General features: G+C 53.9%; 1 protein-coding gene across 3 annotated transcripts in view; it reads left to right on the plus strand.

Moving 5' to 3' along the window:
* The window catches only part of GCN1 (GCN1 activator of EIF2AK4), a 54,202-nt gene that overhangs the window by 7,604 nt on the left and 19,360 nt on the right, over positions 1–27,238 (plus strand). The window contains exons 3-36 of one of the 3 annotated variants that reach the window (XM_081546232.1): positions 241–308; positions 794–925; positions 1,432–1,540; positions 4,221–4,319; positions 4,411–4,545; positions 5,332–5,400; positions 5,529–5,637; positions 6,215–6,289; positions 6,529–6,657; positions 7,260–7,310; positions 7,591–7,689; positions 7,913–8,086; positions 9,357–9,509; positions 11,030–11,122; positions 12,723–12,798; positions 12,948–13,107; positions 13,898–14,087; positions 14,176–14,300; positions 15,042–15,220; positions 15,453–15,546; positions 16,676–16,789; positions 16,877–17,075; positions 18,162–18,317; positions 18,791–18,972; positions 20,728–20,808; positions 21,137–21,280; positions 22,223–22,350; positions 22,519–22,708; positions 22,902–22,972; positions 23,597–23,762; positions 24,133–24,327; positions 25,369–25,615; positions 26,042–26,163; positions 26,465–26,579. In XM_081546232.1, the coding sequence (XP_081402358.1) occupies positions 4,480–4,545; positions 5,332–5,400; positions 5,529–5,637; positions 6,215–6,289; positions 6,529–6,657; positions 7,260–7,310; positions 7,591–7,689; positions 7,913–8,086; positions 9,357–9,509; positions 11,030–11,122; positions 12,723–12,798; positions 12,948–13,107; positions 13,898–14,087; positions 14,176–14,300; positions 15,042–15,220; positions 15,453–15,546; positions 16,676–16,789; positions 16,877–17,075; positions 18,162–18,317; positions 18,791–18,972; positions 20,728–20,808; positions 21,137–21,280; positions 22,223–22,350; positions 22,519–22,708; positions 22,902–22,972; positions 23,597–23,762; positions 24,133–24,327; positions 25,369–25,615; positions 26,042–26,163; positions 26,465–26,579 (3,952 nt within the window). In that variant the 5' untranslated portion in view covers positions 241–308; positions 794–925; positions 1,432–1,540; positions 4,221–4,319; positions 4,411–4,479. The remainder of the gene's footprint in view (positions 1–240; positions 309–793; positions 926–1,431; positions 1,541–4,220; positions 4,320–4,410; positions 4,546–5,331; positions 5,401–5,528; positions 5,638–6,214; positions 6,290–6,528; positions 6,658–7,259; positions 7,311–7,590; positions 7,690–7,912; positions 8,087–9,356; positions 9,510–11,029; positions 11,123–12,722; positions 12,799–12,947; positions 13,108–13,897; positions 14,088–14,175; positions 14,301–15,041; positions 15,221–15,452; positions 15,547–16,675; positions 16,790–16,876; positions 17,076–18,161; positions 18,318–18,790; positions 18,973–20,727; positions 20,809–21,136; positions 21,281–22,222; positions 22,351–22,518; positions 22,709–22,901; positions 22,973–23,596; positions 23,763–24,132; positions 24,328–25,368; positions 25,616–26,041; positions 26,164–26,464; positions 26,580–27,238) is intronic. The other 2 variants (XM_081546230.1, XM_081546231.1) reach the window with 2 other exon arrangements.

Here is a 27,238-nt window from a genome sequence, read left to right on the forward strand (position 1 = left end):
AGCTTCTCTTTATCTCCACTGGCCTGCTTAGTCTTCCGTGCCTTGGTTTCTTCTTCTTAAAAATGGGCTCAGTTGCAGTACCCACCTTACAGGAACTGAGTTAATGTGTATCAAGTGCTTAGAACAGGGCCCGTGCCTCGTGAGCTTCAATTCAGTGTTGGGTGTTATTATTCCTGGGCCGATGCCCAGGAAGTATTGATAGTGCTTATTGACTAATCTCTGTGGAATCTCTGGTTTTAGATCTGCCGGAAGGAGCAGTGAAAGGCCTCTGCAAACTCTTCTGCTTGACCCTGCATCGATACAGGCGAGTCCCGGCCAACGGCCCAGTGTCCAGAGCACTTTGTGTAGAGAGGTGGTAGAGGGCAGTGGTTAAAGCCCAGGCTTTGGAGCCAGATTGCTTGCGTCCTGGGCAAGTTACTGAACCTGTCTGTGCCTCAGTTTCCTCCTCTGTGGACCAGGAATCATGCTTTCGTGGTGGTTCGTGTAAAGTTCTTGCTCACTCTGTGTGTTTTCACCTGTCGTGTGTGTGAAAGCACTTGGCCTGATTTGGGCCCCATAGTAAGTGTTCTGTAAATGTAGATGTTGCCCGTACAGCCTTAAGGCTTCTTGGCCTTTGTTGGCTGCTTCCAGAACTCTGGAATGAGGTAGATTTATCCAGTTACTTCCAAATCCCCTCATCGCGCTGGAATACAGTGCAATGTCGTTTTCCTGAAAAGACAGGGCTTGGCCGAAGCCCCCGCCCACCCCCTGCCCCAGGTCCACGCGTTCACCTTGGCCTTTGCCCCTCCCCCAGGGATGCTGCCTCACGCCGGGCCCTGCAGGCAGCCATCCAGCAGCTGGCCGAGGCCCAGCCTGAAGCCACTGCTAAGAACCTTCTTCACTCTCTGCAGTCCTCGGGCATCGGCTCCAAAGCGGGCGTCCCCAGGTAAGAGGGGAAGCTGGTGGTGCCCGGGGCTCCAGAGGGGCTCCAGAGTGCTTCTCGGGAGGAGCCCGTGCAGACCAGCCGGGGTGGCCACGCCCACCGCTTTCCCCTTTGCAGCCCTGCGGGGGTGCCGGCGGTCTGCCTTCTGGATGGAGGGAGAAGCCAGGATGTCAGGCCCAGCAGAGAGACCGCTTTCCTGGGGAGCAGGGTTGGGAAACCAGGGGCAGCAAGGCCATTTTAAGGAGAAACCAAATGCGCCCCCCACCCCCGCAGGCCCTAAAGGTGGGAAACCATCCTTCAGATTTTATAGTTGTGAGCGCTAAGAGGTAGGGGCTCGGCACTCCTTGTCCTGAGTTGTCACAGGTGGTTTGTGGAGAACCAGTGTCCGGTTCCGTCCAGTTGTAGGTCAGCGGAGGGTCCTACGTGAGGCAGGGCCCTGTGGTGAGCCCTTGTCCTCAAGGTAGAGGCTGCTGCTCTGACCTCTCCCCTCCGCTCCCCTCCCCTCCCAGTAAGAGCAGTGGCTCGGCCGCCTTGCTGGCCCTGTCCTGGACCGGCCTGCTGGTGCGCATCGTCTTTCCCTCGAGAGCCAAGCGGCAAGGAGACATCTGGAACAAACTGGTAGGTCCCCCGTGTCTTTGGAGTCGGCTCCCTGCACAGAGTTGGGATGTGTTTCACCACCGTCTCTGGCCAGTGCGCTCCTCAGGGCCGGGTGACCGGGCGCTTTAAGTTACCCTGAGGTGTGTGACTTTGGTGGATGGGCGTGAGTGCAGCATAACATTCATGTACTTCTCAGATATCTGTGAGCTTTCCTCGATCAGGTGTGGGCTGGGCCCTGGGACCTGAAACGTAGGGATGAGCAAGAGAGACGTGGTCCCTGCCTTCATGACAGGCCAGAGTAGGGAAGACAGCCAGAAAGCTCGGAAACCAGAAAACAGTGTAAATCATTCTGGTTTTTTCTGACTAATCATTCCTTTCCCTGTGTTTGGATTTCAGTGCTGAACTGGCTAATGGAGTGGGATTCTTGCCATGTGCTTTGATCCTTAAAATTCTCTCCTCCCCGTCCTATGCCTGCTCCTTCCACTTTCCCTGCCTCGCCTTTCAGCATGTCTGCTAATCAGAGATGGGCCTGTAGGCCAGGTTGGGAGGTTCTCTTGAATGTCTTGTTATGCTTAGTGGAGGGCAAGAGGAAAGGTGTCACGGTTTTAACAAAAAGGAGCCTGAGGATCTTTGTGTGGATTTGATTCTTGGCCTTGAGATTTGGCCAAGTACTTAATTTAGTTTCTGTGTCCATTTCCCATTACTGGAAAAATGGGAAAAAGTACCACCTACCCATCCACCTCAAAGAGTTGTCATGAAGATGGGCCCGGAAGAGGTGTGAAAGGGCTGTGCAGGTGAACACGTGGCATTAGAAAACTCTAAGCACCTCTGCCGGACACAGCCAGCTTTTAAAACTCATTGAGGCCTCATCCCTGGGAGCTTGTCCTGCACACTTCTGGGGGTGACTGTAGATTGGCCATCAGCAGTTGACAGGAGGATAAAAACACTGAAACTTCACAAGTAGTGGATACACTCCAAACCCACCTTCAGAGTGTAGGTTCCATTGTTACTAAAAGGTCATCTTATAAGATGGTTGATCTCACAGGCCCACTCACTGGTGCGTCTCCAATGAGTTCTCATAACTGTTACCCGAGGTAAGTCAGTGTGCTTGTGGGTTAGTGAGCTGGAGGGGTCGGCCCCGTCGTGTTGTGTGTATGGGACAGGATGCATCAAGAGCTTTTCCTTTGCTCGTTGCTGATGTTGACTCTACACATAGGTTGCAGTTCATCCAGTCGCTTAAGTATTAGTTGAGGGCCCCCTGCGTGCCGGGTGCTGTTGGCGGAGCTGAGGCCGAAGCAGTGGACAAGAGAGAGGACCTTGCCTTCTCATAGCGTACAGTCCTGGGGAGAGGCTGGACACAAATAGGTCCACACATGAGTGATAAGGTTTAGAGTCACACAGCAGAAAAGCAGGCAGGGTAATAGAGAGGGCGGATGCTAATGGTGGGAGGGAGGCCTCTGGAGGAGGTACTGTTTGAGCAGAGACCTAAAGGATAAGAAAGAAGAAGGCATGCCCAGATGAAGGGTTAGAGCATTTCAGGAAGAAGGAACAGCAGTATAGTTCTGAATGAGATGTCAGCAAGCTTAAAAAGCTATTTTAATAATAATTTTTTTTAAAAAGTTCAGTGTTCAACAAGTGTAGAATGATACACCAGTTTCCTTCCCACCCCTTCTCTAGGCATCTCGGCCCCCCACTAGCACTAGTTCCTTGTGTAGGTCAAGATACCCCCTGTGTATATGACTAAGTAGATTTTTTTATACAAATGATAGCATACATATAAACTTTTTCTCTCATCTTGTGTTTTTTTTCTTTAACCGGATTTAGAATTTGTTCCAGAGTATTACATAAAGAGCTTCTCCTTCTTTACGACTGTTACTAATCCTTTGAGTGGATGTACCATGGTCTATAACCAGTCCCCTGTTGATGACCGTTTATGTTGTTTACAGTCTCATCGTACAAAGCGTTGCCATGAATAACCTTGTGCATCTCCCGTTTTGTACACATACAGATGGAACTTGAGCCTTCTTAAGCATGCCCTCTTTCTCAGGGTGGCAGTCCACACCGTCACCAGTGACCTCAGGTGCTCGTGGCCTATACGGTCTCTGGGAGGCTTGCTAACTGAGCACCTGTTATGTGCTTCACCCTGGATTGGACAGTGAGCTCCCCGCAGGCAGGACCAGCCTATCAGTCTTGACTCCTGTATCCACAGTGCCTAGTGTAGTGCCTGCCGTTTAATCAGCGCTCACTGCCTGGGAATTAATGAGGAAATAGTCGAGGCAGATGAAGAAATACATGAAATACCCTTTTTCCACATGGCACTTCCCTTGCTGTAATTATGTGTTCATTTGTGTGTTTATTTGTTTAGTATCTTTTTCTCCCTCTGGACTGTGAGGTGCATGAAAGCAAGCACCGTATCTATCTTATTCTCCAGGTGTTTTCGTTGTCTGACTCATAGTAGGTGTTCAGCAGATACTTACTTATGAAGTGCTTGAGTGAACAGATGTAATTCTGGGAGAGGGGCTGAGTGGGGGGTGGGGGTGGTGGAGGGAAGAGGGTCTGGCTGGAGTCAAGTGGGAGAGGCCTGGCAGAGATGACCTCAGGTTCCGGCCGGTGAGCCTGACGGAGGCCTTGGGCAGGCTGTGAGGGCCACGGGTCCTCTGCTCCCGTTTTCCGTCCGGACCCGAGCCCCCCGTCCCTGCAGGTGGAGGTGCAGTGCCTGCTCCTGCTGGAGGTGCTGGGCGGCTCCCACAAGCATGCCGTGGACGGTGCCGTGAAGAAGCTAACCAAGCTGTGGAGAGAGGTAACAGGAGGCCACGGCCGGTGGCGGGCACTGCTTCCTCCGCGCATCCCCACTGCCGTCTGATACCCCTGCCCTCCCCGTTCCTCCTCAGAACCCCGGGCTGGTGGAACAGTACTTATCAGCCATTCTCAGCCTGGAGCCCAACCAGAGCTACGCGGGCATGCTGGGGCTGCTGGTGCAGTTCTGCACGACCCACAAGGAGATGGACGTGGTCAACCAGCACAAGGCAAGTGGGCTCTGGGCAGGGAGCGGGGGAGCGCGTTTTCCCTTGGTGGCCCCGGCCGCTGGCCTCATCTGAAGTTGGCTGGTTTTCTTTCTCGAGACCCTGGCCTTTCACAGTGGTGTGAGGAGCTGGAACATTTCCCCTCTGGTTCTGGCTGGGGGTGGGCCCTGTCGCAGTTACTGGGATGCAGATTTGCCTGTTCGTGCTGTCGCTTAGTCACTCACCCCTGAGCAGCTGCCTTGTGCCAAGCTCTGTGCCAGGTGTTGGGGGCGCAGCAGTGAGCGAGGGGGCCATGATCCCTGCCCAGGCGGAGCTGAGTCTGAGGAGGCCGCTGTTAGGCAGAGCGGCATCTTGTCATCTCTGTGAAACACGCTACAAAAGGAACCGTGTGAGAGGCTGTGATACTCTGTGGCGGGGACCTGTTGCAGGCTGTGGGTCACGCAACACATCTCTAGTGAAGAAGCTTAAAGGGTGAAGAGGTGTTAACAAGGCCGAGAGGCAAGGAAGGGCATTTGGGGCAGAGAGAGCAGTGTGTGGGCCGGAACGTGGGCAGCACGTGGCTGCCTGAGTGAGAGAGGAGCCAGCAGGCCTGTGAGCCACACCAGGGGCCTGGACTTTATCCCAGGAACCATGGAAAGCTGTGGAGGGCTTTTCGTCGGGGAATGGCGTGGACACTGGCATTTCCATGCTTGGCTCCGTGGCGTTTGGGGCCCTGATTGGTGCCGTTCAGAAGCGCTCGCATAAGAGGGACCTCAGGGCGTCAAGGTCCGACAGGCCTCTCTTCCCCAGAGCGCCCTGCTGGACTTTTATGTGAAGAACATCCTGACGAGCAAAGTGAAGCCTCAGAAACATCTGTTGGTGAGTGAGCGGTGGCCCTTCCTTGTCCATCCAGCTGAATCCGCTTTTAAATTCTGTGATTCAGAACCATCTTTTATCCTCGGTCTGTTCCTTTGAGGGCCAGGTTCCTGACCCCTCTCTCTTGGCAGGATAACTGCACCCCTCTGCTCCGGTACATGTCCCACTCGGAGTTTAAGGATCTGGTCCTGCCCACCATACAGAAGTCCTTACTGAGGAGTCCAGAGAATGTCATTGAAAGTAGGTTGCTGCCGGCCAGGACGGTGGAAGGGAGATGACATCACCCGATGAGCCAGATCCCAGCTGCTTGGCAACAGGCGGTGTTATGGGGGGTGTGGGGGGAGTGTATTCACTGTGTACCTCGTTGGGCCTCTCGAGAGGGAGATTAGGGACCCTTTTGAGAGTATGTTGAAAGTAATGGGCCCTCTTGCTGAAAGAATGTGCAGAAGTGTACCCAGTGAAAATGCCACATACATACATTTTTAGAGGTCTGAGAACCTTCTGGAAACCAGGTTAAGACCCTCTGCTCTAGACAGGTTGACCTTGGTGCGTGGTGGTATTTGAAACCCTAGGATGTGAGAGTTGAGTCCCTGTCCCTTTTTATCTTGGTAAGAGGTATAGGTGGAGTGTTGGGGGCATGGATTTTTGCTATTGGGATGGGGCAGTGTACAGAGACAAAGGTGTGACCATACAGAGGTGAAAAATGGTCATGTTCCTTGTGGCTAGACAGCGGGCCTGAGTATTGGCTGGGGAGTTGGGCAGAAACAGGCATTTTCCCTCCGAGGTCAACCTGGTGTGTGCTTTCTGTCCTCCTCAGCTATCTCCAGTCTGCTGGCATCAGTGACTCTGGATCTCAGCCAGTATGCCCTAGACATCGGGAAAGGACTGGCTGGTGAGTGTCCCGACGCCTCTCTCACCCCTCGAGTGACACCTTGGGTTTTTGGTTGCACTTGTCCCAATTGTAGAAGGGGCAGGAAACAGCCCCGTTTAGAAATAAATTACAGTTGTGGAGTTTCTTTCCTGAGATCCTTGATCATGAGAACGCAGAGCCAGGATGGATGTGTTGGGAGCCAGGAAGACAAAGACGAGAGCCTGGCTGCTCAGCTCTGAGCAGCGGCTCTCTGTGTCCAGGTCAGCTGAAGTCCAACAGCCCTCGCCTGATGGACGAAGCCGTGCTGGCGCTGCGGAACCTGGCCCGCCAGTGCAGTGACTCCTCGGCGATGGAAGCCCTGACCAGGCACCTGTTTGCTATCCTTGGAGGTGGGCTCGCCTCTCCGGGCATGGGGATGGCTGGGCACTCGCTGGGCGCCGGGGCCTGATGGGAGCTCCGTGCTCTGAGTCTTCTTGTGTCAGAAGTGTGAAGCACAGGCAGAGCGGTGTGGATGGGGGTGATCTCAGTTTTAAGTGTAGATGTTTTTGTGCACATAGGTTAAAAAATAGAGAAAAATACACCAAAATATAAGTAATGTTCTTAGATGGATGAGTTTTAGATTTTTTTTTTTTTCTGTTCGTCACATTTTCTGCAAGAACATATTTACTTACTTAGTCACACACACACACAAAAACCAGTAAGTGTGGTTTTAAACCCAACTTCATGATAAAGAGGCTCTACTTTTGGAGTCAGAAACTGTATCTTTCTTTCTCTCTTTTTTCCTTTTTTGGCCACATCACTTGGCCTGTGGGATCTAGTTCCCTGACCAGAGATCGAAGTCAGGGCCCCTACATTGGGAGCACAGCGTCTTAGCCACTGGTGAAGTGAAGTCCCCCAGTGTGTCTTGATGTCACACACATGACTGCCTTGTTCACCTCCTTGGGAAAGGTGGCAGATGTGAATTCTGAATCTTTGCCCTCTCTCCTCTCAGGCTCGGAGGGGAAGCTAACTGTTGTAGCCCAGAAGATGAGCGTCCTCTCAGGTATAGAATTTCTCTGCAGGTGTCAGGAAGTGTGGTTGTAGATGAGGGTCACCCCGACTGTCAGGTACAGCGAATCCGTTGGATCCTGACGTCTCTTGACAGTCTTGGACGTCCCAGCCTGGCTTCTGTAAAAGGCAGGACGTCTGACGGGGGATTGAGGGAGGGTCAGTGATGGGCAGAGGAGAGGCGAGGCTGCTGGGGAGGGGGGCAGCGGCAGGAAGACGGTGCGTTGGCAGTTCTGTGCTGACCAGGGGCTGAGCAGGGAACCCCCGCCTTCCAGGGATCGGGAGTGTCAGTCATCACGTGGTGTCAGGGCCCTCCAGTCAAGTCCTGAGTGGGACCGTGGCTGAGCTCTTCATCCCGTTCCTCCAGCAAGAAGGTAATTCTGGGCAGGATGGTGAGGCTGCAGCCGGGCCCCGTGTTTGAGCCCGGTTTTCACCCCGGTTGGAGCCTGCGGTGACCCCTTCTGAAGGCCCTGCTCCCCCTCCCCTTAGCATCACTGCTTCCGCTCCCTTTACCTGGCTTGCTTTCGCGTGCGGCTCGCGGTGATGTGACGTGGGTGTGAGACGTCCGGCTGACTGGGCACCGACTTGTCACCCTAGTTCACGAGGGCACCTTGGTGCACGCTGTCTCTGTCCTGGCTCTCTGGTGTCACCGCTTCACCACGGAGGTACCCAAGAAGCTCACCGAATGGTTCAAGAAAGCCTTCAGCCTTAAAACCTCCACCTCTGCCGTGAGGCACGCCTACCTGCAGTGCATGCTGGTCTGCTTCCGAGGTGAGAGGCTCCCCGCCGAGGAGACCGAGTCTTCAGGGCATCGCCGCTGCTCTGGGCTTGCCCTTTCGGTCCAGCCTTTTTTGCATCGTTTCCTCCTGAGTCCATGGGAGCATCCAGCTTAGTTACCCATAAAACCTAGACTCAGAGCCCCGTTTGATTTTGACTTCTCCCCCTTATCAGACCTTCAGAGTACAAAGTTTATTCAGAGAGGATCCACAACTAGAACCTGTCGCTGTTTTCTGAAATCATGAAGATATGATTCTGATAAGACTGATGTATGAGGTGTTAATTTATAATCTTTACCCTGGACCTGTGAGAAACCAGCACTGCCCTCGCGTCAGGGCTAACAAACCTGTCATCTGGGCACTTGCCTCCTTTCCACGTGCAGTGAGGGGACACGGCAAATCTGTGTAGGAGCTTGATCCCCAAGGTGAAAATCTCTTAACGTTGATTTCCACCTCTGAGATGGACTCTTGTTTCACTTACAGTTTAAATGGATGATGACTATGTCTAAAATGTCTGGGAGATTCCAGAGCGCCTTCTAGAAAGGTGACCCCCTTCTGTTCTGTGTCTGAGCTTGTGTATCCTTCACTGATCAAAGTTGACTTTAGATTGAGTTCTAAATAGCCAAGTCTTGGTTTAACCTCATCTCTTTAGCTGGAGCTAGTTCTAGTTCTGCTCCAGACTTTAAAAGCAAACATAAAATAAACATTTAAAATACACATTTCTTGGATTCAAAGGCATGACATTGTCCAGATGAAATGCTTGTTTTTTTGTGAAATATTCTGATAATACTAGTTTGGTAATTTATGAGTTTAGCTACAGGTTTTAGTAGATTTTTACCTTTTTTTAAAAAAAACATAGGTTTTTAAAATAGGTCAGCAGATTGGTTCTGGTTGGGGGGTTTGGGTCTGGAGGTTGTCTGGTGTGGGGGAAGCGCCCCAGAAAGAAATTGGTGGGCCTGAGGTTTGCCCTGGTTCTCTTCCCCCCAACCAGCTGTGTGGCCGTGGGCAACTCACTTCACCCCTCTGTTTCTTTACCAAATGAATGGCCAGACTCTTGGGTTAGTAAGGACCCTTTTAACTCTAGCCATAAGGCTGTAGAGTTAGATTTAAGCCCTAGATTCTATTCCACTCCTTCGAGGTATTTGAAAGGTAATCATCAGTTGGTTCAGACGGGTGAATGTCCTTTCTCGGGTAATCTCCCTCCCCCTCCCCGACTGATGGAGGTGATGGAGGCGTTCTGTAAGGCGCTGGTCCTGTCTCCATAGGCGACACACTGCTGCAGGCCCTGGACTTGCTGCCCTTGCTCATCCAGACAGTGGAGAAGGCAGCCTCCCAAGGCACTCAGGTTCCCGTCGTCACTGAAGGGGTTGCTGCTGCCTTGCTGCTCACGAAGCTCTCGATGGCCGACTCGCAGGCTGGTAAGAGTCCAGCGGTATCCAGGAGGCTAACAGACAAGGGCCTCTTCCATCCCTGGGAGGAGGGCCAAACGTTCAGGATTTGGCTGCGTCAGCTTGGCCGCTTAACCCCTGGGCAGCCCCAGGGCCACTTGGCACCTGCCGGGATGGATTTTATCCGCAAGCTCCCGTCCCTGAGCACTGGAGCAACAGAGCGAAGGAGGTCAGTGCCGGCGTCCCCTGGCTGCCCTCCCGGTACTCACTGCGACCCTGAGGCTCATCGCTTCAGATGTGCGGTGGGACTTTGTGTTTGATTGGTTATACATTTTTAGGGTGTAACATGAACAGTGTCCCCTGAGTTTAGCCAGCCTGCCTTCCAGCCACTCAGTTTCTCTCCTTGGAGGACGTTACCAGTTTTGTGTCCAGAGATGGCTAATGTGTAATTGCCCAAACACGCTGGGTAATGTACTCTACGTGCGCTTCTCTGGTGGCTCAGTGGTAAAGAGTCCACCTGCCAATGCAGGAAACTCGGGTTTGATCCCTGAGTTGGGAAGATCCTCCAGGGTAGGAAATGGCAACCCACTCCAGTATTCCTGCCCAGGAAATCCCATGGGCAGAGGAGCCTGGTAGGTTACAGTCCATGGGGTTGCAAAAGAGTTGGACACGACTTAGCAACTAAACAACAACAACAACAACAACGTACTATACATGCCATTTTATATACTGAACACATCTGGGAAAAGATTCCAAATCAGTGCAACAAAAAGAGCTTTCCTGTTTTTGTGGCTACAAGGTATTCTGTGCTTGTTTAGACTAACTGCTACTCTGTGTGTGGACATAGCTGGACATACTCTTGTGGTTAGAAACACGATTCAACTCTTTTCATAGATTATTGCATGACATCTGAGTATATGCAAGGCACTCAGCTACTTCTCCTTGAGGGGAGGCAGAAATGAACATGACCCTGCTTCAGCAAATTTTAAGCTGCCTTTACTCTAATGGGAGAAGGGATATGCAAACATGGTCTGCCATTAAGACAGAACATAGCATAAAGCAGGTTTGAAGGGCAGATGGCTTTTAGTTTTGCGGTTGGGGGTCAGGAAGGGCTTCTTGAAGGAAGGAGTGTTTGAACTAGGGCCCTGAGGACTAGAAGGGGTTTCACTGGCTGGAAGGGAACGGCCCAGTGTGAGTTCAGACCAGGGAAGGGCAAGGGAAGGCACCTTACGAGGACCCCAAGGAGCTCAGCCTGGCACCTGGAGCAGGCGGGAATCCACGGTGGGAGGCAGCTCGTCTGGGCTCCTGTGGGCAGCGGAGAAGCACCAGAGGTTTCCATAATAGGTGGTGCTATCAGAAGAACTAGTTAGTTCTTGGCATGGGAGGACAGTGAGCCTGGGAGTGACCCCCTCCCTGCCGAGGGAGGACCCTGGCCTGCTGCACCGAGGAGGGTCTGCCAGACGACCCAGCCCTGGCGTCTGCAGCGTGGCAGGGCCAGCCCTGGGGAAGGTGGTGGGCTGTGTGGTGGAGTGACCTTTTGTCTCTTGCAGAGGCCAAACTGAGCGGTTTCTGGCAGCTCATTTTGGATGAGAAGAAGCAGGTTTTCACTTCCGAGAAATTCCTGCTCATGGCTTCAGAGGATGGTGAGTCACTACCTGCCTAGTTGAAGTTGAGTTTGGGGCCGAGTCTCTCTGGTGGGTCTTCAGAGAGGACCCTTCCCAGACTGCCAGTTGTTTTGATCAGTCAGCTTGGCAGAGACCTGGAGCAGAGCGATCTGACCAACAGCTCAGCTTTTCTGAGAATGAATTTATTCCTGTGGGGCCTGGAAGGCTGGGAAGGTGGGAGTGAAGTGGGAGGTTTGTGGAGACAGAGCACTAATAGTTGTAGAGCTGTGATATTAGGTGTAATTATAGCTGATTGGGTAATTGGTGCTGTCTCAGAAGTTTTCTTATGTTCAGAGGCAGCTGAGAAGCTCTAGTGAAGTGTGGCTGGCTCCACTCCCCCACCAGGAGATGGAAAAACTACTGGTTTCTATCTTGGCAGAAAAGGAACCATTGATCTTTAAGTGTACGTTTAAAATTCTAGGTTGCCTTAGAAGTATCTGTGGCTAATTGGTGATTTGAAAAGTCTTTTGACTCACACATCACAACATTCTGTTAATGAGCTACAACTGTTAGTCACTTCCTGATGTTTAAAACACGTTTAGCTAGGCTTTGAACAGGAAATGTATTCACATAATACAAAAATAAAAGCCCCAAGAGGGGCTACACTGAAAGTTACACTGTTGCTTTGATCTCTGCCCAGTGTCCCTAGCCATGGAGAACCAGTTTTATCCACTTGCTGTGTATCTTTGATATTTTATTTTTATGCCAGTAAATATCCTTATGTGTTAGTTCTCTGCCTTTTTTATACAAATGGTAATATGTATGCTATATGCATTGTGCTGTCTAGATTTGGAAATTATTTCACATCAGTATATGAGTGCTCTTGTTCTTTAGAACTGCATACGAATTAAATTATGGAAGTATAGTTGAATTTATTAATACACTCGTGTGTTAATTTTTACTGTACAGCAAAGTGATTCAGTTATACATACATACACACATTCCTTTTCATATTCTTTTCCACTATAGTTTATCACAGGGTATTGAATATAGTTCCGTGTGCTATACCATAGGATCTCACTGTTTTAATTAAAAGAAAGTGTATACTTTTGCTTGTTCCAAAATACACGTGTGCAAAATTTTTGCTTGTCCCAAAATACACACGTGCATATGCTAAAAGCATAACTTGTTTTTAGCAGAAAAGCAAATTCAATAGATAACACGTATATGTATAACTGAGTCACTTGGCTGTACATCTGAAATTAACACAGCATTGTTAAACAACTATATTCCAATATAAAGTAAAAAGTTTAAAAAAAAGAAAAATCAAGTGAAACTGTAATTTTACGCTTACATTTTGATTTCCAGCTTTTCCAGTTCTTTTTGGGTATTTTCTCTGTTTAATTTCTTTGTGTATTTGGCTGCTCTGGGCCTTAGTTGTGGCATTTGGGATCTAGTTCCCTGACCAGGGATGGAACCTGGGCCCCCTGCATTGGGAGCACAGAGTCTCAGCCTCTGGAACACCAGGGAAGTCCCCGCTTCCTCTGTTTTAGACGAGATCGGGCGTGTTCAGGGTGGTTCGGCCGTGGCCGTATTCTCTATTTTAAAAACACTTGCGCTGTTTCTCTCCCCTTGCCAGCCCTGTGTACTGTGCTGCACCTGACAGAGAGACTGTTTCTTGACCATCCGCACCGACTCACAGGCAACAAAGTTCAGTACGTGGGGCTCGTTCACCTTCCGCCTTGGTCCAGACAACCCGGTTCCCTGGCAGGAGCCCGAGCTGCAGCGATGTGTGAGGGGCGGGAGGCTGGCTGCGGAGAGCCGCGCCTGGCCATCCCCAGCGCGCCCTGTCCCTCTGCTGCAGGCAGTACCACCGGGCCCTGGCGGCCGTGCTCCTGAGCCGCACCTGGCACGTGCGCAGGCAGGCCCAGCAGACGGCCCGGAAGCTGCTGTCCTCTCTCGGGGGCTTCAAGCTGGCGTACGGACTGCTGGAGGAGCTGAAGACCGTCCTCAGTTCTCACAAGGTCAGGGCCTCTTCTGGGCTCCAGAACTGGGGCTCACAGACCCCCGAGCTGCCCCTGCCTGCTCTGTGGGATCTCACCTGGGATGCTCCCCAGCTGTCCTCACTCACTCAGTCTCTGTGTGATGCCAGAGTCTTCTGCCCTGCCCCACAGCTCAGGGACCACTTTGTTTTATACCATTCCTTTTCTTTTGCAGATGCCTTTTTTTCTTCCCATGTCTTATGACACATAAGTCAACCTTTTTATTCTTGAGTAATGGAAAACACTTCGTTTTTAAAGTACTTCATCATTTTTAAAACATTTTTCTACCCTTCTCTCTGTCCATTTTTCATAATGCCTTTAAACGGCTGACAGGCACACTACGCTTGTTTTATGGGAGTCATTCATGATTCTGGCAACTGAAGTGACTTGCTCAGGGTCTCCCATCAGCGGGTAGTGGCAGGACTGGGACCTGGCTCCTGATTTCAGTGCTTCCCTCCTTCCCTGAGCCGGCTTGAGGGCTGTGGGCTGGTGACACTTGCAGTCTCAGGTTAGTTCCCCCTGGATCGGATTCTGTTGCCTTTTTTCCTCCTGTGGGCTCTTTGAGGCTCAGGACCCTAGGTGCTTCCTTCCAGGCCCATCTCACAGCCTGTGGATCCCAGCGCAGGGCTCTGGGCATTGGTCTCCATGTCGGCAGGGGGCCCAGAGAATAGCCTGAATGACAGGCAGCTGCATCCCCGGCGTCTTCATCTCCCGGGGGCCAGGCTGGCACGGGGCTCTGATCACTGGGGGCTCACGTGTTGTGTCCCCGCAGGTGCTGCCCTTCGAGGCTCTGGTGACCGACACTGGGGAGGTGACGGAGGCGGGCAAGGCCTATGTGCCCCCACGGGTCCTGCAGGAGGCTCTGTGTGTCATCTCTGGGGTGCCAGGGCTGGAGGGTGGCGTCACCGGCATGGAACAGCTGGCGCAGGAGATGCTGATCATCTCTCACCACCCGTCCTTAGGTCCGTGGCCCCTGCAGGTGTAGGGGGTGGGGACTCTGTCGGAAGAGCAGGCGGGCAGAAGGCCTCAAAGAGCTCCCCTTCCCTTCAGTGGCTGTGCAGTCTGGCCTCTGGCCAGCACTTCTCGCCAAGATGAAGATCGATCCGGAAGCCTTCATTACCAGGCACTTGGACCAGATCATCCCCAGCATCACCACACAGAGTCCCTTGAACCAGGTAGTTGGGCTTGTGAGCTGGCTCTGGCCTCAGGTCAGTGGGCAACGGGGAAGATTCAGAGGAACAGAAGATGGAGTGATTTGAAGTGGGTTGGACTGTTGGGTTGCAAGTGACAGCGCAAACTAGTTTGAGCCCAGCAAGGAGCAGTTGCCACATCTAACTGGTAACCCGCAGGATGTGACGGGACGGGGACTCAGATGTCCTCAAGACCTCATAGGTGGTATGTCTCTTGCTCTCTGTCCGTCTCTCTGCCTCCTCCATCTATGCCTCACTGCTGCTTTCTGTGGTGTGGGTTCCATTCTCAGTTTCCGCTTTTCGGTAGCAGGATAGCTGTTCTGGGCTTACGTCTCGTCCCCCGTTAGCTCCAGTGGGAAAAGCTGGTGTTTTCCAACCATTCCAGCTGGCAGGGGGCCTCACCGCCCTGGTTGACCTGACTCGGGTCTTGCGCTCATCCCTGGGCCCCTCCTTCTGGTCTGGGTCACGGGCCCACCTCTAGCGAGGGTGGGGGAGGCTCTGCCTGAACCACAGAGATCGAGAGTGGGAGAGAAAGGTGTCCCCCCTGGCCAGGTGCGGCATGCCGAGGAGGCAGGCACACCCCATAGCTGTCCACTCCAGTGGGCAGGCTCAGAAAGAAAAAGCAGCGTCAAGAAGGGGAGCCAGCTGCCCAGGGTGTGAGACACAGCAGGCCCTCTCTCCCGTGCCAGCCGTGGTAGGTGCTGACCGTGTCTGTCTGCCCGGCAGTCTTCCATGAACGCCATGGGCTCCCTCTCCATCCTGTCGCCAGACCGGGTCCTTCCGCAGCTCATCAGCGCTGTCACCGCCTCCGTGCAGAACCCAGCACTGTGCCAGGTGACGCGGGAGGAGTTTGCTATCATGCAGACCCCTGCAGGGGAGCTGTATGACAAGTCCATCATCCAGAGGTGAGCCGCCTGCTCATGGGCTCAGTAAGTGATACAGTCTGTCTGTCGGTTGGGGGAGTGCTGGCTGTGGTCCATACACAGTCTTCGGTCCCAAATACGAGAGCATGTGGAGGACTCAGCGCTTGCCTGGTGCCCATGACTTAAGAGCTAGCAGGGATCTTGTGGCTGGTGGGAGGCTAAAGGGCCTCATGGCCGGATGGAACCTGGCTGATCACCTGCTCTGGTGTTTCAGTGCCCAGCAGGACAGCATAAAAAAGGCCAACATGAAGCGAGAGAACAAAGCTTACTCCTTCAAGGAGCAGATCATCGAGCTGGAGCTGAAGGAGGTGGGTGCGCGGAGGCCTCAGGCTGGTCCCTTGGGCTCCTCTGACCTCCCTGCTCAGCCCGGGTCCTCCTGTCACTCTCTTGATCTGTCCTTTCTCAGTAGCTTTCTCCACCCGCAACTCAAGGAAAAGATTTTTCTTTCTGCTGTCAGTAGTTCGTGTATTTCCTCTGCTAAATGGTGTAGCTTGACTCCATGCCTGTCCCCATGCCCCGCTCCTGGATGGCCAGGCCCCGTCTGTCCTCCTGACAGTGGGCACAGGCCCTGGCACAGTGTAGCTGCTGGGGCATTGGGAGTCATGGCTGTGTTCAGTGGTGACGGGGCTGGTTCTGGTGGAAGCACAGCACACAGGGCTCTTTCTTTTGCCTCAGAGCCTGTGCTCCTCCCTCAGTCTTTTTTGTTTTCTCCTGCAGTCTTTATAGGCTGAGTTTTTCTTGTCTTCTACATCTCTGCCCACATGTCCCTTCCGCAGAGAGGTGACCCCTCTGCCCACCCTACCCAGAGCTGAGCTGCCCCCTTCTCGTTTGTTACTCATCATATTTATTCCTTTCATAACATTGGTCATGATCTGAAGTCACCTTGTGTATATATCTGTTCACCTATTCCTTGTGTAGCTGTCACCATTAAGATGGTGAGCTCTGTAAGAGCAGAGACTTGGTCTTGTTCCCACAGTCTTCCCAGCATCTGGCACCTCGTAGGTGCTCAGTAAATATCAGATGAACAAATGCTCTCAGCCTCTGCCAGGCTTTAGCTTACACCGGAGGAGAGTGTAGGGCAGGCTGGTCAGGGGTGGGAGAGGCTTAGGCTAGAATTCTGAAGCTATGTGGCCCCCAGAATACTCTCTTCAACATTTGGAGGAACTTTCCATTTCTCTTAACATGTAAAGACTCTTCTTGTGTTTTGCTCGTAGAGAATCTGGCAAGAAATGGCCGCTCTACTGCTCTCTGTTCTGTAGAAACCAGGCGGCCTTGGGCTTGTGGGAGGTGGGGGAGGCCAGCCGGCAGGTTTGGGGCCCAGATCACAGACTGAGAGCTGGCCTGGGGCCGACGGTGGTGCCGAGCTCACCTTGCCTGGTGGTGGGAGGGAGGCAGGTCTGTCCCCTGGAGACAGAATTGCTGTGCTTGTTCCTTCAGGAGATAAAGAAGAAGAAAGGCATAAAAGAGGAAGTGCAGCTGACCAGCAAACAGAAGGAGATGCTGCAGGCCCAGCTGGACAAGGAGGCGCAGATCCGGAGGCGGCTGCAGGAGGTGAGTGGCTGCCCCAGCGCCCGTGCCTCGCTCGCGGTCAAGGGCTGGGCCCCGCTGACCGGCCCTCTGGGCTGACTCTGCCTACAGCTGGACGCTGAGCTGGAGGCGGCGCTGGGGCTGCTGGACACCATCCTGGCCAAGAACCCATCTGGTCTGACCCAGTACATCCCGGTCCTGATCGACTCTTTCCTGCCCTTGCTGAAGTCTCCCCTGGCTGCTCCCAGGATCAAGACCCCTTTCCTGTCCTTGGCTGCCTGTGTCATGCCCCCGAGGCTCAAGGCTTTGGGTTAGTCCTGGTTGGTTGGCTGTGGGCATGGCCCTGGGGCAGGAGGGGGGCGGACAGGGGTGCCCCGAGTGCTCGGGGGAGGCACGCAGAGACCTTGGCTACTGACCTGTGTTCCCGTGGGTGCAGCCTCAGGCAGCCCAAGCTGCACGTCCCGGGGAGCACGTGGTGCCGTCTCCTTTCTCCTCTTTTACGTCTGCTGTGTCTTCACTCTGAGGGCCAAGTTTTAGATGCTAGTCAGTGATCTTTCTGTTTGTGTGTGTGTGTGTGCGTGCTGAGTCACTCAGTCATATCCACTTCTTTTCGACCCCATGGACTGTAGCCTTCCAGGCCCCTCTGTCCATGGGGTGTCCCGGGAAAGAATACTGGAGTGGGTTGCCATTTCCTGTTTGAGCGGATCTTCCTGACCCAGGGATTGAACCCTCATCTCTTATGTCTCTTGCATTGGCAGGCAGTTTCTTTACCACTGGGCTACATGGGAAGCCCTTGATCTCTCTATAGCAGTTTTAAATTCAGTAGCAGTGGAATAGTTGGTGCCATGTGGCCTATCTGTGGAGCCCAGAGCTCCTAAGCAGCCAGGTGTGGATGACCAGAGGTCTCCGTGGCCTTGAGAAGCTTTCTCTTTAGCCACAAAGACCACGTGAGGTGGCTTGGGAATTGTGGTAGCCTCGCTCTGTGAATTATATGACATCTTTGAGCCTTAAGGATACGTTCCCATGGCTGAGGCTGGAGTCAGGCCGTGCACACAGAACCTATCACAAGTGTTACCCGGCTGGCTGGGCTGCTGCATGGAAGATGGGAGCGCTCTGTGGCTAGAGCTTCACTCCCAGCTGAGTAACCTTGTGTAGCTCATGCCTCCTTGCCACATACTTCTGATTCCTTAATGTCAGAAGGACAGCCCCTTGCTGGCTTGCCCACCCTTTTGGGGTGTCACGGAGATGAAATAAACTAGGTTGAGGAGATGGGCAGAGCAGAGCTGGTTACTGTTAACTCAGAGGGACGTGGTGCCCTGGGTCCTGGTTTACACCTGAGCCAGATTGTGTGTCTTTGCGTGGGTCATCCCCTGTGGGTCCCTTCTCTTGGACACAGGCACTTTGGTGAGCCACGTGACTCTGCGCCTGCTGAAGCCGGAATGTGCCCTGGACAAGTCATGGTGCCAGGAAGAGCTGTCGGTGGCCGTGAAGAGGGCGGTGACCCTGCTGCACAGTCACACAATCACCAGCAGGGCCGGCAAGGGCGAGCCAGGTAAGGGACAGGATAGGGTGGACAAAGGGTGCAGGCGGTGTGAGCTGTGCAGGGGCTTGACTCCCATCCCCCAGGCTTCCTGAGGCCGCAGCTTCTACTGGTCTTTCCCTTTCCTGGCCTTGATTTCCTCACGTCACCCCTTGAACCAGATGGACGATTTTTGAGTCCAGTCACTGGTATTGAGTCACTGTGACCCCCCACCCTTGAGGATTTAGTTCTTGCTGTTGGAATCTACTTGTCTGTTTTAACGCTCACATTCTGGAACCAGGTGCTGTCTGGGGTAGGAGTGGCATTGGCTTGAGAACTGGACTGCCCACTCTTGTCCCTCTTATCGTGCCGCTGGCTTCAGGGTGTCAGAAAGGGCCTCCAGCTATCTCCCCGCCCGCTTGCCCTGAGGATGGATGCTGGTTAGGGTTAAGCCATGCTTGGAGCCTGGCCCGCCTGCAGAGTCGGTCTGCTGCTTGCTCTCACAGACGCCGCGCCCCTGTCTGCGCCAGCCTTCTCCTTGGTTTTCCCGTTTCTGAAGATGGTGCTGACTGAGATGCCCCACCACAGCGAGGAGGAGGAGGAAAGGATGGCCCAGATTCTTCAGATCCTCACCGTCCACGCCCAGCTGAGGGCCTCCCCCAGCAACCCGCCTGGGCGCGTGGACGAGGTAGGTGGGGGAGCTCGGCTCCCCCTCGGCTTGAGCGGGGTCGGGGGACAGGGGCTTCTGACACTTCCTGACCCATGAACAGTTCCGCGGAGAGTATTCTACAGCAGCAGCCTTTGGTGGGGAGACCTCAAATGTTCTATTGAGAGCAGCTGTCAAGGCCTCACAGAAGCTATGGGTCTCCTGTGTCTTGATAGTTTCTGACCCAAAGGAGTTGAAGGATTTTAATTTATTGTATTTTGTTCCTAAGAAGACAGTGCTGGCTACTGTCCTTTTCACTTGCTTATGAGACTGGACCCCATTCATTCAGGAGTTTTTGGTTTTTTTCCTTTTTTTTTTTAAGAAAGACTTTTTGGGTGTGGACCATCTATAAAGTCTTTATTGAATTTATGACAATATTGCTTCTGTTTTATGTTTTGGGTTTTTGGCCACAAGGCATGTAGGATCTTAGCTCTCTGACCAGGGATGGAATCCCCACCCCTTGCATCGGAATGTGAAGTCCTAACCACTGGCCCACCAGGGAAGTCCCGAGGAGTTTTCTTTTTTAATAGATTGAAAGTGAAAGTCACTCAGTCACGTCCGACTCTTTGTGACCCCATGGAATTCTCCAGGCCAGAATACTGGAGTAGATAGCTGTTCCCTTTTCCAGGGGATCTTCCCAACCCAGAGATCGAACCCAGGTCTCCTGCGTGGCAGGTGGATTCTTTACCAGCTGAGCCTCCAGGGAAGCCCAAGAATACTGGAGTGGGTAGCCTATCCCTTCTCCAGGGGATCTTCCCAACCAGGAATTGAAACGGGGTTTCCTGCATTGCAGGCAGATTCTTTACCAGCTGAGCTATCAGGGAAGCCCAATTTTAATAGATTATGTTCTAAAAATTTGCCCAAGTAATGCTTACGTACTTTAAAAAATTCCAACAGTACAGAAGCAAGAAGAAAAATGTCCCTCCTCAGAGGTAGCTATTGGTAACAGTTTGGTCTGTACCCTCGTGGACTTTTTTTTGTTTAAGCTCATATAAAGCTCATACCCACAAATGCAGTAATGCAAACAGTGGATTGCACCTCTCCTTCTGTGGGACTGTCTTCTCTGGGCCTCCTCCAGTGTCAGGACCTGTATGGCTCACGTCATATGGATCTCATTTTACGGGCTGTGTGGGGCCCTATGCTGTGAGCACACCATGTAATGGTCAGCTTTTTACTTGCCGATTGACATTTTAAGGTTGTTGCAAACGTTTCCATGTTTTGAACATAGTTGTGATATGTCCCCTTGTACATTTTACATGCCTTGCACACCATGTAAAACACATAGAACAGATTCTTAGGCGTGGAATTGTGAGGTCACGTGACATGTTCTGAGCTATACCCTCGCGAAGTGTTCCCTTTTTTCCAAACCTCATACAGCCTCACCTAGTGTTTACCTTGCCAGTGATGGGTGGAAGAATGTGGTGTTTTGTTTTATTTTGCATTTCTTTACTTACTTGTAAAGTTCAGTATCTCTTTGTGTATTCATGAGCCACCTGTATTTCATAGTTTGTGAATTTCAGCCAAGGTTAAGAATAGTTATTTTTAGTCCCGGAGATCGAGGCTGACTGCAGTTGGCTCCTGTGGATTGAGTTGTAGACCTGACAGGGCCCCTCCAGTGTGGTCAGCAGGAAGACCCAGAACGTCCCCCTGTGGGTGAGAGGGACTCAGGTGCCGCCGGGCGCTTGGTTACAGACCTTCTGTGAAGCTTTGTCCCACCTCACGTGCTTTCTTCCGTAGAACGGCCCGGAGTTGCTGCCTCGTGTGGCCATGCTGCGCCTTCTGACTTGGGTGATCGGGACGGGCTCTCCCCGACTTCAGGTGATCTGGTCCCCCTCTGGCTTCTGCCATGATTGGTTCACAACCCCACCCTCAGGTCCTCATTGCCTCTCCCAGCCCTCAGTTCTGGCCTTGGGCACAGCGATGCTCATGAGAGCCAGGCAGACTGTTCTCAGCTCGTGAGCGGTTTTGCTTGGGTCCTGCCACTGGCCTTGGCCTGGCGCTGGGGTCTGAGGCCTAGTAGGGGTGGGTGGGGTGGGCATTCTTAGTTCAGATCCCCCTCCGAAGCCCATCCCCCAACTCCCCTGCCTGGCCCCCTAGTAGGAAACGATTTGTCGAACTGAGCCCATTGGCTGGATGTCTCCCTCAGGTTCTGGCTTCAGATGCCCTGACCACCCTGTGTGCTAGCAGCAGTGGCGAGGATGGCTGTGCCTTTGCAGAGCAGGAGGAGGTGGATGTGCTGCTCTGCGCCCTGCTGTCCCCCTGTGCCAGCGTGCGGGACACTGCACTCCGGGTGCGTGCCCACGCCCTCGCGGGCTGTCTCGCCACCACCCCCACTCCCCGACCCCGTCCCTCAGCGCTGCTGTTTGAGCTGCCCTGATGGGAGGTGCCGCGCCTGTGGACCAGTGTATCCTAGAGGCAAAGAGCAGAGGTCACAGAGGGTGGCTTGGGGTCATTCCGGGAATTAGAACAACTAAGCAGTTGTATCACTGGTTTTTTTTTCACCTCGGAAGACGTCACCTAATTTCTAAAATGCACTGTGGAACTTGGTAGTTTTGTAGACAGATCTAACTCACAGGATTGTCTCATTTCTTCAATCCACTACCTTATACTGGCCCTTTCTTGGAGCTTTGGGACCCAAACTAAAAGATCCTCTTGGAGTATGAGACAGTGTTTCCCAAATGCCAGTCTGCAGCCTCCAGCTACTGCTCTGTGACGGAGTGTTCACTGGTCCTTGGTAAAATGGGAAACACAATGGCAGTGTGGCAGATATTTCTTAAAACAAAGGGAACAACCTTTTTCAGAGATTTTTGTCCATCTTGAGTGTTCACAGTTAAATTTTAAAATTTTACTTAAAAAAAATTTTACCACTGCATGCCATCATCTCACGAAAGAAAAGCTCTATGAAGAGACAGAGCAGCTACTGAGTTGGGGTGCCTCATTACACCCCTAACCAGCACTGCCGTCCAGCAGAGCTGTCTGCAGGAATGGGACTGTTTACCTGTGTCATCCAGCGGGGCAGCCACCAGCCATCACGTAGCTCCTGAGCATTTGGAATGTGGCTGGTGCAGCTGAAGAAGTTAGAGTTCGTTTTAATTGATTTTCTGTGGAGACCCACATGTAGCTTGGTGGCTCCGTCTTAGACGGTGCAGCCCTCGAGGGAGGCGGGGGGAGGGCAGGTCGGAGTGTCCTCCCAAAGGTCCTGCCTCACATGGTGCGATCCCACCCCTCTCAGGGCCTGTTGGAACTTCACATGGTGTTGCCAGTGCCTGACACCGATGAGAAGAATGGCCTGAACCTTCTGCGTAGGCTCTGGGTGGTCAAGTTTGACAAGGAGGAGGAGATCCGGAAGCTGGCCGAGAGGTGAGCGCCATCAGAAGGGTGGCCTGTCCTGCTCTGTTCTCTTTCTCCTCATGGAATAACTGGACCCAGTGTGCTCAGCCTACAGAGCGATCAAGGGCTGGGGGGTTGGGTTTGGCGGGGCCCGCACTGGAGGTCCTTGTCCGACCAGCCGCATTTGGTCTGTTGTAGGCTCTGGTCGACCATGGGCCTAGATCTGCAGCCAGACCTCTGCTCCTTGCTCATCGACGATGTCATCTATCACGAGGCAGCTGTGAGGCAGGCCGGGGCGGAAGCCCTCTCCCAGGCGGTAGCGCGTTACCAGCGGCAGGCGGCCGAGGTCATGGGCAGGCTCATGGAGATCTACCAGGAGAAGCTCTATGTGAGTCGTCCAGGCACTGTGGTCTGGGCATGCAAGGGTGGGTTGAACCCTGATCAGCCTCCGACCTAATCCAGACAGGAGCCACCTCGTGGCTCAGGGCGGCTTGTGCCTGATCCCGCCTCACCTGGGCAACTGGCTGGCCCCGCCAGCCCAGAGAGAGCCCTGCAGTGCATCGATCACCTGTCTGTTGCAGCGGCCGCCCCCGGTGCTCGATGCTCTGGGACGAGTTATCTCTGAATCTCCTCCAGACCAGTGGGAAGCCAGGTATGACAGCTGTTGCAGTCTTGTACCGCTCAGCGCTTCTGGATGTGTGGCCAGGTAGAGGCTGCATGCCGCAAGGAGGCAGCAGAGGGTGATGGGTCAGCAGGGGTGGGAAAGGACTAGACTTCCCTCTGAGTCAGAGGCCTGAGGTCCACTTCCGGCTCCTCCTGGCCAGCTGGGCGACTCTGCTCATGTTTCTCCTTTCCCCTGGAGGTCTCCAGGCACCTCCTCACTGCTATGGCTGAGAGATTCACCATACTGAGCTGCTGTAGAATATGGCCACTTCTGATGTCTTCACCTCTTCTTCCTTCCCCTCCATCTCCTCCTGCCTGGCAGGAGAAGGGTAGGCAGTGCAGTCACACAGAGGGAAACAGAGGCAGAGCTGGTCCCCTGTTTGCAGTCACCCCGTAGGGTAACCTCTGGGCAGATGGCAGGGCTCTATAAGTGGGCGGTTCCAGACCCACGGGCAGACCCGGGGGCAAGCATAGGGCACCGGGCTCCATGCTGTGCTCGGCCCTGGAGCAGTGTGTGCCATTGGCAGGCTCGCTCTCCTCGTGACATGTCAGGATAGAGGCCCCCAGCCAGGAGGCCTGTGACTCCCCTGACACGCTCCCGCTTCTTTCCCAGGTGTGGCTTGGCTTTGGCCCTGAACAAGCTCTCCCAGTGTTTGGACAGCTCTCAGGTGAAGCCACTCTTTCAGTTCTTTGTCCCCGACGCCCTCAACGACCGAAACCCAGATGTCCGGAAGTGCATGTTGGATGCAGCTCTTGCAACGCTCAACACACATGGGAAGGTAGGAGATCTCAGCCAGGCGAGGAGATGGGGGAGAAGGTCTCAGCCACCCGAGGAGGGGGAGAAGGCTGGGCCGGGGCAGGCGGCAGGCTGCACCATGGTGCCACGGTGAAGCCCAGTGCTGGACGTCCTGGCCAGGTGCTCGCCTCCCAGAGGATTCTGTTTGTATTTCTCTTGGGTCAGGAAGACCCCAAAAGGGTGTTAAATTGATGTTAGTTTGCTGCAATCCTGCTAGAAAACCGGGAAGCCCACTGGCATGGCTGGCTGACTGGTCAGGATGCCCGTCCCTCAGCCAGGCTTGGGCAGAGACCATTGTCCCCAGGCACGGCCCCTGGGGCTGATGTGAGGCTCCGGGTGCTCCGGGCTTTCAGGAGAACGTCAATTCACTGCTGCCGGTGTTCGAGGAGTTCCTGAAGAACGCGCCCAATGACGCCAGCTACGATGCTGTGCGGCAGAGCGTGGTGGTCCTCATGGGCTCTCTAGCCAAGCACCTGGACAAGAGCGACCCCAAAGTGAAGCCGATTGTCGCCAAGCTCATCGCTGCCCTCTCCACCCCCTCCCAGCAGGTATGTCCCCCGACCACCTGGGCCCTGTATGGGTGGGCTGTGGGTGCTGCAAACGGAGTCGGGTGTCAAGTCCAGACAGCCGTGTTCTCTGCCCTTCTTTCAGGGGACTGCCTAGTTTATTTACAGTTAGGAATGCCCTAGTGGAGAGTCAGTTTGTTACTATGTTCTCCTAGATCTCTTAAACATATGCATTTTTTCTACTCATTTTTTAATAGTTATTTTTTGCACTTAATATAAACTTGGCTCTGGAAATACAAAGAATAAGGGAAAAAAAAATTGTCTTTGGTGTGTTAGGCTTTTCTTGAGATTCTCTCTGTGTGTGTTGCGTGTTTTGGGGGCCTTTTAATGCAGCTTTCAGGCCACAGTGCAAAGGATTTTTTTTTCTTGAAGAATGCATTACATGTATTTTCTGTGACTTGCATTTTGGTCACTTCATTTTGAGCCATCCATAGTGTCCTCCTCAAAGGCACAGTTGAATACCATAGGTTTACGGAATTGTGGTCGAATAAGCTGTCAGAACACCCAGCCTCCAAAGCATCCTGCACAGGGCCCCTGGCCACAGTCTGCCTCTTGGGCCTGACTGGGCATCCTGAACTGTGTCGGGATGGTTGACAGCATCTTCTGGAACCACTCGATTTGGGCCTGGTCCTCTAAGGCCCAGCCCTGCTTCCCTGTGATTCTAACAAATTTGAGAACTGTGAGACTCTGGCTGTTTCTAAGAAGACACAGGAGCCCACTTCTCTCGAGATCTTTCTCTGTGAGTGGGTTTTACCTTCCTGAGCCTTCACCCCAACTGCCCAGGCCTTGGTTCTCCCTTCAGACCAGAAACAGCCCCATAACAGCTGATGCTTTTGTGGCTCACAGATGTAGCATGCACCCTGTGGGCACACACTTCAGATGTGATCATGGGCCCCCGTCAGCCTTTCCGATGCTCCTTGTGGGCTGACGGGCAGTGGCGGAGACGGAGCTGGGGGACTGCGTTGGCCGCCAGGCACTGGCCATGGTTGAGCCTCGGCACTGACAGGCAGGCCCCTCCCCCAGGTCCAAGAGTCCGTGGCCAGCTGCTTGCCGCCCCTCGTCCCTGCCATCAAGGAGGATGCGGGGGGTATGATCCAGAGGCTGATGCAGCAACTGCTGGAGTCAGACAAGTACGCCGAGCGCAAAGGGGCTGCATACGGGCTGGCAGGCCTGGTGAAGGGCCTGGGCATCCTGTCACTGAAGCAGCAGGAGATGATGGCTGCGCTGACTGACGCCATCCAGGATAAGAAGAACTTCCGCCGCCGGGAGGGTGAGTGTCTCCAGGCTCGGCGCTGCCCGGTGTGGGCGGTCAGTGCCTCTCCCTGCCCCGGCTGCCCGAGGAGGGAACCTGGCATTTCTTCCCCTGCCGAAGGCTGCCGTTGGGGTGTGTGCTGCTGTGAGCTGTTCCATCCCGGCCACGCCGGTGCGGCTTGGGCGTCCTCGTTTCTGACTCTGCAGCACCCTCAGTCGAGGGAGACGGTGCCTTTCTCACTGGTGGTACTTCCCGTTCTCGCTTCCTTTCTGCTCGGGGTGGGCGGAGGGTGCTGCTCCCTCCTAAGCGGCCGCTGTAGCCCCCTAGCTGCCCTGAGTGTTTCCAGAGGGTGAGGAGGGGGCGAGGAGCTTGTCCTGTGGCTGCCCTGTCCCCAGAGGACATCCCGATCCCAGCCTCACTGCCGCTCCCCGCCTTCGCCCCCAGGAGCCCTCTTTGCCTTCGAGATGCTCTGCACCATGCTGGGGAAGCTCTTCGAGCCGTACGTGGTCCACGTGCTGCCCCATCTGCTGCTGTGCTTCGGAGACGGAAACCAGTACGTGCGGGAGGTAAGTCCTGCGGCTGTGCGGAGCGGGGGGTGGGGGGACCTGCCCCGCGGGAGCCCCTCTGCCCACCACTCGGGTGCCGGTCACTGGTGCAGACTCCCCTGGTTCCCAGTGCAGTACTGAAGCCTGGTGAGGTGAGAAACCGTGTCCCTCCTGTCAGTTGCCTATGCGGGCCAAGGCCCGGTGTCTGACACGGTAGACCCCCGGTGAGTGATGACCACCATGGGGGACACACTGTCCAGTCTTAGGCCTTGACCCTGGCGTGCCTGGGAAGGCCCCTGAACGTCTTTTCTCCTCCCTCAAGGCTGCAGATGACTGTGCCAAGGCTGTGATGAGCAACCTGAGTGCTCATGGGGTGAAGCTGGTGCTCCCCTCCTTGCTGGCTGCCCTGGAGGAGGAATCCTGGAGAACCAAAGCCGGTGAGGCTGCTCCCTTGCTGCTGCTGTCTCAGTTTCCTGTTCTGAAGAGCGCCCTCCCAGGAGTGCAGAGATGCTGCTCTTGTCCTGTGTGCAGCCTCCCCCAATCCCTCCTCCACCCAGCGGTGAGATCAGGGCTTTCATCAGGTGGCTCGTATCTATAATAGTTTGTTCACTTTCGTGCAAGGAACATGCCTCTGACAAGAGCCACAGAGCTAAATCAGGAAATCTCAGAGCTCTAAAGTTGGTCTGTGGCTAGGTCTCTGATTCTCAGACCTTTTCCCCCTGTTAAGCCCTCTTTTTAAAAGTATAATCTTACTTGGAATCCTAATTTGTGAATCGGAGCTGCTCTGGTCTGGGGAGGGTCAGTGTCGGCCGGGGCTCCCCCTTGGTCCTTCAGGCTTTGCCCTGCGCCTTGAAAACTCAGTGGTGAGCGGACTGAGGACAGAGACGCTCAGTAAACTGACCTGAGGTCACTGCCAGCTCTAGGCCAGGTCTGGCCTCTGTCCCCAGCACTGCGCAGCCTCTCACCCGGGCTCAGCCGGCCTCAGGTGCATCTTGCTCGCTCGGCTGGAGCCAGGCCGTGTGCCCTTCCGCTTGGGGAGGAGCAGGCCGCTTCTCCCCTGCCCAGGCAGTCAGCCTGGGCGAACTGCCAGCCTGTG

The sequence above is a fragment of the Giraffa tippelskirchi genome, chromosome 11 (genome assembly GCF_054371585.1).
Source record: "Giraffa tippelskirchi isolate mGirTip1 chromosome 11, T2T-mGirTip1v1.2.pri, whole genome shotgun sequence".
NCBI classification, from domain to species: domain Eukaryota; kingdom Metazoa; phylum Chordata; class Mammalia; order Artiodactyla; family Giraffidae; genus Giraffa; species Giraffa tippelskirchi.